Consider the following 12,060-nt stretch of genomic DNA (forward strand, 5'->3'; position numbering starts at 1 on the left):
TTTTTTTTAAAAAAAAAGGTATCAAGCTCTTAAAAAATCACCCGTTATTTAGTACCTAAATATTATATACGTATCATACATCCATATGTACATATGTAGATTTCAGTGGTGCGCGCTGCGTATGGCGATCACGTTCTGTTTGCAACGTAAAAATATGTTCTCTTCCTTTTTGTCTGTTAATTTCATTTGTTTCTGTTTTTTATTTCTCTCGTATTTATTGCTGCCTTCTGACATTTGTTTTTCAATTCGTTTTCTTTGATTTGCAGTAAAGCCAATTTTTCTTCAGCAATTCTGCACATTTATTATAGATGGCCGACCACGGCGGCAACTTGTTGGCGTCTTGCCGCTCATAAACAATAAATGTCGCCGCGTTGCCCTTGTCTTTAGTTTCATAGCCGCACTTGTACTTAAATCAAGCAGCAGAAAGGCAAGCGAATTAATAAAAAATTGCAAGAAAAAAAAACAGAAAAAGTGAGGTTTAAAAATGGCTGGCATATGCATATTTTTAAGCGCGCATGTATAAATTTCTGCATATTTGTTATTATGACAGTCGCATCAAATGGATAAATGGCTGTATGCATCCCTACCTGCATATGTGCCAGTCAGCTAGCGTGCTTACTAGACATATGTAAGAGTATTTGCACATAAAAACTACATGAATACTTGCTAAATTCTGCAAGCCAACGTCCGCTGCAGCAGTCCTGCGCACCTGAGCTGGTATAACATTGTCACCACACGCATGCGCACTTCTTTGCATCATAAAGCTGTGCAAACAAATGCTGTACCTCTGCCGTGCATGTGATTGTGGCGTGGCAGTATATGCGCGCATGCGTGCCTACATATTTGTTCAACTTGTCGCCACTTTAACTGCTCGCTGTTTCCTTTCAACGCCAATTCTATTGGCCTCCCTAACTACCGAGCAACCGCCTTATGCGCTCACTTTGACAAGTGACAAATTGGCGGCGATGTGCAAATGTGGCATGTTGCAGTCAGTTGTCATTTTCTTTTCAAATTCTAACTGTCAAAATGCCTATTTAGTATTTGCCAGTACAAAATGTCTAACGCCAAAATGAAAAGTAGTCAAAATGAGTCGCCGAAAAAAATGTGTGTCCACTGCCATTTTTTCTTTTTTAAAGCCTTTTCGCAGTTAATTAACTGAGCGCCATTTGAGGTGCCATCAATTTGCCATATTTATGTATACATTCTATTTACATATAGGCTTACAACGCACACATATTTATGGTTACACGATCAAGAACTGTACAAACAGCGGAGCGGCGCTCGCGGCGACCACCCTATTTATAGACAGGAACGCTTTGACGCACGATCGGCGCGCGTTCGATTCAGTGCTTTGTGACTTAAATATAAAACTGGGTGTTTGTAAGTCTGTATTCGTGTGTATGTCGGTGAAAGGTTTGAGTCCGAGGCACGTAACAGCGCGTGTTCTCAATAACATACACCTACATACATACATACATATGCATGCTGGTATGCACACATTCGCACTTCAACATATATACTTAGCAACCATATGCAGCAATCGCACTCGCAGAAGTGTATTCAGCGTTGTTGACATATTCGTTATTTTTCTTTCGCCTTATCGCCTTTAAGTATGCTTTTTCTTCTACATATGTATGTACATACCCGTTCCTATGTATGTACATAAATACCTACGTATACCTTAGCAATTTTATTGCTGTTTTCCTGCTCCGATTCTTTAAGCCGCTTGGTTTAAACTTGGTAGCATTCTAAGCTCTTAAAAGCGCGAGTCAGAGCGAACTTCTCTCGCTCGTTTCGTGCTCATGTTCGGCTACTTACTGGCCCACGAGTTTGTTGGCCAACTTCGCCGGTGCGTTCGTCACAGATAAGTGAAGGACTGTTGGGTGTTCAGTTGTTTGCAGCGATTGTGCGCGTTGTTATCGAAATGTGATCTTTTTCACAATAGAACAGCTGAAACGAATCGATATTCAAAACAATCAACCAAAATCAATTTGCATACATTTGTATGAGAAGTGAATACATATTTTGGTGGTGAAAAACTTTGCAGTGAAATGTGTGAATAACATTTTTTGGGAGAATTTTTGAAAAAAAACCCCTGCGTGTGTGGGCAAGAATTCCAAGCATATTTGAGTAATTTGTTTTCAAATTTGCTGACATTTTCAAAGTGTTTTTAGCGAAAATCTATGATCATGAAGATATTGGAGAGCATTGAAATGGAGACCTTTTGCTGTGGTAAGTGTGAATTTAGAGTTTTAAAGAATGTAGCATGTTCGATGCTGATGAGTGCGGTCGCCTAATTAAGACGCTTATCAAGCTAAATTTTATTAAATTAAAATTTTTTTATTAATTTATGAATATGAAAATAGAAAATTTGGCGAGTAGGCTACTGCAACTGTGAAATTTATTTTCTACACTTTAAATTTGTCTTTTTTATTTTGGCTACACTCACAATATGCATTGAGATATACATATATTAAGAAATTAGAAGGACTTTTCTTTTTTTTTAGCTAAAAAAAATTGTTAGTTCATTAAATTGCAATTTCTTAGTGGATATAAAGGCCGTTAAAATAAAATTCAAAAGTGTACGAAACATTTTGAATTGTTCGCTTGGCAGCTTTTTATGAAAACTTCATCATTCATAACGAAATTTCACAAAAAAATTTGTGAGCAACTCTTCAAAATAATGTAACCATTAGTGAATGAAATACATTTGAAAATATAAAGGGTTTATATTTTCGGCTTGGGGCAGTAAAATTCAAAAAAACACACTTAGTAATTACTTGCCAAATTAAGCGAGTCTTCGCCAGCTGAAAACTGCACACTCGCGAATTATGTGTTCCAGAGTTTCTTCGTAATATTTACACTTCCTACGTTTTTTGTCTTCTATTAGACCTAGTTTGAAGGTATATGCTGCTACCAGAAGTCTCGACGCTGTTCTTCTTGTTAATAGTAAAAAATCGGTAAGTTTCTCATCATAAGAACTGCACATATTCTTTGCAATTCTACAACCCTGAGCTCTTTTCCGAAACCTATTCGCCTGGCGATACATGAGCATATCTTTAAATCGTTTGGTTTTGGGAAAAAAAGTCGTTATATCCATCAGCGGTGAGGTGTCTAAGAAAACGCCCTCTTGGGCTAGCTCGTCAGCTGTTTTATTGAATTTCATACCCTTGCGTTCTGGGATCCAAAATGAGTGGACAGTTTTAGCCCTCTAATATGTAGCCTTCTTATAGACCGCGACGGTCATCGGATTTGAATTACATATTAAATGAAAGTAGAACTTTAATGGTCACCTGACTATATAAACCTATGTACATAAATGTTTATCTGCCCGCTCAGTGGCTTGATTTCATGTACATATTTAGTAAATCTGCGGGTTCTATATTGCAAAGACCTCGGCTTAATATACACTGCAATGATCTGGTAGCATAAAGGACCTATGAATTTACGGTTAAGTACAGCACATTGCAGTTTGCAGCTCTTGCTCCTTCATTTATTTTAGAACCGTCTGTGTATGCATCGTGTTTCCCTTCAACTGAACGTCCCCGCTACACCCCTGAATCCAAAGTATTTTTGCAAGGCAATTTCGAGATACATTTTTTTTTGCCGAACCTAGGTCACTTTTTTGCATTTTTTCTCATGTCTTTGGCATTTACAGTTGGATGTTATGACATTTTTTTCATTTTTTTCATCATAACTTTGGCTGTCACAGTTGGATCTTGAATTATGATATATCTATGGTTTTGTCTCAAGAAGATTTTTTTTTTAGTTCATTGAGTTCATTTTCAAAAGCAACATATTTCACATTCGCTTATTGTTATGTCTACACCCTTATTCCTTTCTATATATATTTCCTCCAGCAAATAGTGTGAACAAATATTTAAATGCGCCTTTTAAATATTAATTTAGATTTTTTGCATTACTTTGTTAATGTTATCGAAATGACGTATAACTAACATTAATCTTTTCTTTAAAATACTTAATATGCCCAAAGGTATTTTTCCAACGCCACTTAAAATTTACTCCTCTGCACCTTCAACTGTATCGAAGAGTGAGTGCGCTAAGCTACTCAAAGTGATTATTGCTGCAGTAAACGTCTAAAAAAAAAATCAAATAAATGCAGACGGACACCTTTAGAAGCATTTAAACAACAAAAAAAAAAAAAACATTAGAGAACGTGATGGATACCTACAAATACAAATCATTTTAAAATGCAATTGAAATAAAAAATTAATGCGAGCAACGCCACATATGTTTTTACATTAGGGTGCATCACTAGATACAAAAAAAAACGGTGCTTTTTCCGTCGGATATATAAAATTGATTATAGTTTTTATGGCTCCCGCTAAAATATTTCGGAAACATATTAAGATTTTTTCTAAATGAAATTAGTTTTTAATTTTTTTTTCTAAAAAATTACCCCAGATAATAAAAGAGTTTAAGCTTCAAAGGCCTTAATAGAAATTATTCAAAATTTTATCAGATGAATCAAAATATGTAATTTGATTTTTGGAGCTACTTTTACATCTGTATAACTTTATAATTCCAGTCAAAAACCACCATTATTATTTTTTTTTTGGATATGCACCCTAATGTACTTTACATTCAAACATAACTAAATACAAAACATAGCACACTATGAATTGATTTAATCTCGGTTTGTATGCATATGCGTGCATTCTATACAAGTCAGTCAATTGAAATTGCGCTCAAGTGTCGCTGTATGGCATTTGAAGGTGCTGCTGCTGTTGCTGCCGTAATAAACAAACCTTTCTTTAGCGCGGCGTACTCAAGCGCGATATGCGAGCACTTATCACCAACCCGCCAGCTAAATATTCTAACGTTTTGCTGTTCTAGCGATTTACGAGCACAAGGATATACATATGTATGTATGTATGTATATGTAGATATGGTATATGCACCTTCGTTATAACTAAAAAGTAGAGTACTCATACAATTATTCCACTTAGAATTCTCCACACGATTACCCGATTACGAATACAGCAGTCAGTCATTCAATTGCGAGTTTAGTGCAGATTGAAATTAACTTTTCAACATACTTTGACGTTCACTAACTTATACACGAGTACATTGTATCTACATATGTATGTGTTAAATGAATGACCTTTTGTTGTAGCAAATGCTCAAATGTATATATATGCACAAGTACATATGTATGTATGTATGAATGTGTTAATTATAGTATTCACCTCTATGGCGGGCAAATTCGCTATGACGTATTTAACGCTATTTATCATTATAATATTTGTCTGCATTCGTGATTTCAGCTTACTTTATTCGATTTAATTCAAACATGATTTCATATTACAAGTTTCACACTTTATTATTATTTAAATTTATTTTATAATTTATTTATTATTATTTAAAAAAAAGATCAACAAACTCTCGTAAAAATTTCCAGGACTGGAGTTCTTGTAGTTTTGTTCCCAAGATCGCTTCATAACCAAACCCCAAATGAGAACAAAACTGTCGAGAACGTTCTCAATGTGAATTATATCAGAACAAACCCCTGTGGGACGTTCCCGAAGAGAACAAAATGCGGGCACATTTCTAAGCGCGAGCATTTCTCAGAGTGCAAAATGGAAAGAAAAGTCTAAGGAAGTTTCTCCTAAGAACAATTTGAGAATTAGAGTCTCAGGAACTTTCTGACCGAGAACAAAACGGTAACAAATCTGCTCTGAACTATTCGCGAAGAAAGGGATCGAGAGCGTTCTACTAGCTTAAAATTATTGTATATTAAAATTAATCAAAAAAGAACTGAAACATAATTATGCAAATGAAGTCAACGAAAGACTTAAGACACAAACTTTTCTTGCATAGAAAATAAAAAATTATTCCATAGAAGGACAGTTTACGCTAATAATAAACGATCTGCAAGTTGAAATGATCCAACTTTCCTCTGGTTTAGGGTTAACAATCGTGGTGCTAAGTGAAAAAAATGTTTATACCAACACGCAAATGCCCATCTCATTCTTAATGTAAAGTTCTCAAAACGTTTGTTTCCCGCTTTGTTCTCTAACAGAACGTTCCCCAGACTTTTGTTCTTATTTAATCCTTCTTGAAAACGTTCACGATAGTTTCGTTCTTATTCCGTTCTTTTTGAGAACGTTCCCTAGAGTTTTGTTGCCGTTTGGCTCATTTGTGGGAACGTTCTTTGCATCACATTTTGCTCTCGTGCAGAGCTAAATAAAAACTGAAACGCGTTCTCGGTACCTGTTCCATGGTTATCATTTAAATTTCTAAGAGATATTTTGAGTATGTAATTTTTTAACCCATTCAATGTTAGTGCAATAAAATGCAATTTTGAAGAAGCTTGATCTTACCGTTGATTTTTGGCTTTTTTGCTGGCGGTGTTGTAGATTTTCTACCATACAAATATTTTTTCAAATATTTTTGAAGGCGTTTCAACAAAAAAATTGCCAAAACCAACGGTAAGTCCTAACTACTTCAAACTTAGACTTTATGATAATAATATTAAGCATTCTAAAAATCTTTCTAAGAAAGCTAATTGCATATATTTAGTAAGTAAAAAAAAAAATAAAAGTTAAAAAATATAATAATGATGCATATAATGTACGAAAAGCTAACTAAAACTAAGTCCTTTGTTTTGATTAGATACCTAGATTTCAAGGATCCGCCACTTTGTTTGGATGCCATTTTTGATAAAGTTTTTTTTTCTAAAATGCACTGTGTTCTACTCGTCAATCCTTTAATTTGATACCCATATTGAGGCCATGGAAAAAAATAAATGTAATCCGCCGTTTTGTGGTGTAAACCATTTTGAATTTGGAACTTTTTCATGATGTACTGTCTTCTGCTAGTCAAGGCCTTTCATTTGTTACACATATTTAGGAGGTTGTAAAAAATATGTAATCCGCCATTTTTACAATAATACTTAAAATACATGATTTTATTGTCATCAAAACTAAAGGTGTGCACCAAATTTCAGCTCAATAGGTTAACCAGAATGGTGCGAAATTTCAATTACTTGTAAATGAGAAGGCTCAAATTGTTGTTGTTATTGTAACACCATACGAAAAACCTAAACAGTTTTTGAGAACGTGGCTGAAGTGACAGTCCTTGGTAGACCTTAGTCAGATATAAGTCTGAGACGTTCCGGTGACGTAGACCCAGGAAAGAGATGGACAGTGCTCTTAATCTTCAGCGTTGCCTTTGCTGAAGAGATACCATATGAAACATATCTAAGAATATATTGTTGGTTTGCCAATTGCTATTTTTATGGTCCAAATTCATGTTGTCCCAAATCCTAACTACTTTCGCCGCTGCTATGGTTTGCGGTCTTGAATAAACCAACGGTGAACCTACATACATTCCCAGAGATTCAAGGTGGTGACACACATATGCCTATGAATTTTCCATACTTGCATGGGATCAATTGTATTCGGTTCTAAGCGATGTTATGCAGAACGCGTAAAAGAAAGTGCATGCCTGGGCCATAAATTGCGAACCTATTGCTCTTTACAAAAAAGGCACGATTTTCCCAATTTTACTAACAAGCTTTGTTCGAACAATGCCCAACTCCTGTTCATCCTTTACCTCCTCCCCTCATGGGTCCTTTGGACTGTTATTTGAAGAAATTTATTAAAAATGGCAGTTAAACTGTTAACATTTTCTATAGAAGCAAAGAACTATCAAAACACCAAGTTCATTTACCACCTCTGCATACCCAAATTTCTTGATGTCAATTTCCCCCAAAAAAAATGAAATTTTCCAATTTGTTGCTTGTCACACCTTCAACTTTGTCCATATCCGTTCATTTCACAAACGCCCTATGTTCGCCATAAGCGCTGTCTGCGCGTTTCCTGTATTCAACAAAGGGAAATAACAGCTAGAAACTACAAGCGTACGTGCCTTAAATAATAAAAAAGATACAAAAAAGACAATTCGTGATTAATACCTAAACTTATCTTAGTCGAATTAATTTTAAATACAAAGTCAAAATCAATTTAGTAACATAATACCTGGCTGCACAAAGTAAGCAAAAGAATAAATATCCTTACATGCGTGACTATTTGCAACTAAATCTGAGAAAAAATAGAAATTTCAAACCACATGCACACAAATTCAAACATATATGTATGCATTTAAGCGCGCACACGATTTCCCTTTTTCAAAGCGCTATTCTAAACCCTTTGAAAGGGCGAATGCTCTGCTCCCCTTTTTACAATGCTTACAAAAATAGGCACATTGATTGAATTTCCTATGAAGCGAAGTAATTTAAAGTCTAGACATGAAATTTCATTGGAGGAGAAGTGGGTAAAATGAAATCAAGGAAAAAACAAAACACCAAAGGAATTAAAAAAAAAAAAGGTGCGATTGGAAAAGGCAGATTGCGCCTGCTTGCTTTGCTGTCTTACCAGTTACATAGTTAGTAAACAAGGAGTCCTTAAAATCCAGCGAGTTCTTATGCGTGTACATGTATGTAGAATGCGCTAGCAAGCAATATCAAAAAGCAATAAAACTCCCCCACGAATTTTCGCGTTGAAAATTCATGGTGGATTGTTTGTACATACTTCTTTTATTATTTTTCTTATATTTTTTTGTTAGAATGCGCTGTTCATTTTTTTTTTTGTTTGATGCCACATCTCATATTCGAGCATTTGATGCATGCGACCAGATGTGCGTCGTTGGATGAAAGCGAAACGCAGATGCGGTATGCGGTATGCGGCCTAAAATATACAAATGAACAATGAACACTTGCTTTGGCATGTATGTATGTATGTAGTACCATAGGTGCATATGTTTGATGCAGTGCACGCGTGCTTGCAGCTGAAAACAAAATTCAGCACGAAAAAAAAAATACATTTTTAAAAATAGCAGTTTTCATATTTGCTTTGCAGTGTACGACGCTATTCAACGGGTTTGTAATTGAAATACCTTATGAAAAATCACTTTGAAACAAAAGATATAATTTGAAAGCATTTAATACGCTGCTAAGCTGTGGAGAAGAAGAATGAGCTGAAATGAAAGTTTTTCACTTGAAAACGTATTATTATAATTTTTCTTTTTCGTAAAGTACCTTTGCGGCATGCAAAACACTGTAGTAAATATAAGAGCACTTCTTCTTTACAATATGAAAATTGGTGCAGTTTGGGGAGGCAGGAAAATTTCTCCGTTGTGGTACTTATTTACCTCAACTGTCTGCAGTTCACAGATAAGCGCTGCTGCGTAGCAAAATTGTCTAAAGCATGACAGCACTAACTAGTACTTTCAATTCAGCTAGCAACAAATGGCATAAAATACCTTAGGTAACAGGGGACGCTAATATCTCTTGGATTGTATGTAGGTACGTACCACACACTTAACACTCCAGGATCGAAAGCCACTACTCTCAAACAACGCCAAAAAGATATCAAACATTTACTATATTTGTGCCATTCAGGTTTATTAATTATATCTAGTCCCGGCCTCTTAGAAAGCTCTACGTAGACAAAGGGAAGAACAACACAATAATTGGGAAATTACAAAAACTTTCCTGTTTGGGTATATTGGGTTCAGTGAGCAGCGTACCTCTAAATGGGCTTACCATGCTCTTTCACCTGCAAGCGAGGCACTTATTTTCGTACATGCTGGATTAGAGCAGTCCACATGTGAAATCGAACCAATTTCGTACACGCGGCGATACTGTTTGGAGTAAAAAGAGGTCTTATTAACCAGAACTGAGCTTGGGGATAAAACCCTAGGATACCTCTGGGGTTTCCGACCTGAAAAGTATCGTTCGAAGGCCTTCCAATAGTAGATTATGGTTAATCCATCTACACCGATGTCTCGAAGATATAGCAGGGAATCGACTCCTAGGATATGCAGATCAATCAGTCCTTTCACCTGAAAAACGACTGCAGCCTCTTTTAAGCAGAGATTTATGCTATGGCGAACGCCGATAGTCATCTACTAAATAGTACTATTCTAGCAGGAAAAGTGAGTGTCTTCGTCGACAGCCAAGCGGCTTGAAAGCAATGGGATACAGAGAAGTGAAATCGAGGATTGCACGGAAACGTCGTACCGCTTTGGCATCACTGGGGCATCTCGGCGTCACTCTATACTGAGTTCCCAGAGATAGCAACATATGTATAAACAAACAAGATAGCTGATGTAATTGCAGGTACGGCTCTGATTCACGCTTTAGAGAAGGCGACAAGTCTTCAACTAAATAGCTTTAATAGTTGTGAATTTTAGTATAGTACGGATACGTTATGCGGAGAAAGAATTTTAAAAAAAGCCTTCTTTTGGAAAAATCAAAATTTTTTTATCGCGTTCCCGGCCGCGATCTAAGCGGTGTACAAAAAAAAAAATGTGCATATAAAAGTTGTGAAGAATGAAATTCTCTACAACTTTGGAATTTCAATGTGCTATGTATTTTCAACAGAAATTGTTAAAAAAAATGGCGAAAACCGTGAAAATGTAAATTTTTTTGCAGTTTTTACTAATTTTTTACAATAAAACATGCAATTTTTAAAAAAACCTTCTATACAAAAAATGTGGGAAATTAAATTTTCTACATATTTGTATTAAACCATTTTTTACGAAATATACAAACTAAGCTTGAAAATCGCAAAAAACCCCAAAAAAAAAACTTAAATCCAAGATGGCTGAATGTTGCCAAATCAAGTTTAGGGGCAAGACTGTGGATCCATGATCTCCGTTGCAAATAGAAGTAAACTGCATAAAATTACTGTTACAAATTTTTTTAAGAAAAAGTCTAAGCCTGCCACTGTAGTCAAAAATTCACAAAAAAAAACCAATCCCTACAGTGGAAAATCAAGAGCTAAAAGCGATAGAAAAACATTGCTTACAACAATGTATTTAGATAGAATTTTTCAGTGACCGGAAAGTGAATGCATGAAACAACAACAGCAACCGACAGCTAAATTGCTGGCAAACAAGTATGAATGTATGGAAGTGTATATGTATGTGTGTAATAAACTGTACGCACCGGAAATTGTTCATATACGCGCGCGCGCACCCACATTACAACAACCACAAACAGAAGCCAGAACAATAATAACAACCGCTGCAACCACATCACATAGCAAAAGCAACCAAACAGGCAACAACAACACCAACAACAATTTAACTACGCGCTTATCATTATTGCCACCGCAGCACGTGATTTGCAAGGGTTTGTTTTTGGTTTGTAATGATTGCAGTGATTGCGATTACAATTTGCATACATTAACGGGCATTTGATTTGAAAAAGTAACGAATTTCAAATCAAGCGAGTATGATAATAGCTCTGATCCAATACTCCATGAACTTACAGGTTTTTACACGAACTTACAGGAAGTTACATGCAAAATGATCCCGTACTCCAAATTCCTGTAAATGAGAGCGATTTTTAGAGAGTTGTGTAGAGAATGAAGTTACACGATTTTACCCGAACTTTTTCTTCTGTTAAAATCATGAAAAGTGTCAAGCAATCACTGGTTGACGTTTTTACAGGGAAGTGTTGTTGATCACTTTTTTACTCTCACTTCAGAGAGTAATTTTGCTGTTTGACATTTTTAAAGGATTTTTCACGAAAAGTATTGGGTCCGAGCTAAAGTTATTTAAAATTTTGATAAATAATTTTTTTTAAGATACATATCGCACTCTAAATATAAAACAGTCACAACTCAAATATTTTCAAAGTAAATTCCATGTGTCTAAAGTCCACCAAAAATTTCTTCTTCCTTACTACTTTCTTTAGCTGGGAAAATACAATTGACTATTTTTGTTTTGCTTGACTTGCTTAGCCAGCATCAATAGTTTTGCTGTAACGCTGTAAAAATATGCTGAAAAGCGTGTTTATTGTACGGCAAGAACGCTGTGAGTAAACGATGTTCTGAGGAGAGGTTCGCTCGATTCCGTTGCGGAAAATTTAATGTTAAAGTTGAAAATGGTTCAGCAAGACCGGCATGCAAGCTGCCAGCAGATAGCCGAGACACTGAAGACCAAACATAATAGTTTGGAATCAAATAAAAAGAAATTAGAAATAGAAAAAAAATGACATTCTATGGAGAGCATTGCAAAGTATGCATA

At 35.6% G+C, this 12,060-nt stretch overlaps 1 protein-coding gene across 2 annotated transcripts in view; it reads left to right on the forward strand.

The window, feature by feature from the left end:
* LOC118737066 overlaps positions 1 to 12,060 on the forward strand; it is a 68,497-nt gene that overhangs the window by 19,382 nt on the left and 37,055 nt on the right. The window contains exon 1 of one of the 2 annotated variants that reach the window (XM_036467317.1): positions 1,883 to 2,232. The exons of the other annotated variant lie outside the window; for it this stretch is intronic. Within the exon in view, the coding sequence (XP_036323210.1) occupies positions 2,184 to 2,232 (49 nt within the window). The 5' untranslated portion in view covers positions 1,883 to 2,183. Of the gene's footprint in view, positions 1 to 1,882; positions 2,233 to 12,060 lie in introns of those variants that run through there. 2 annotated transcript variants of the gene reach the window in all.

The sequence above is a fragment of the Rhagoletis pomonella genome, unplaced genomic scaffold (assembly GCF_013731165.1).
Source record: "Rhagoletis pomonella isolate Grant_MI unplaced genomic scaffold, Rhpom_1.0 Rhpom_scaffold_00004, whole genome shotgun sequence".
NCBI lineage: Eukaryota > Metazoa > Arthropoda > Insecta > Diptera > Tephritidae > Rhagoletis > Rhagoletis pomonella.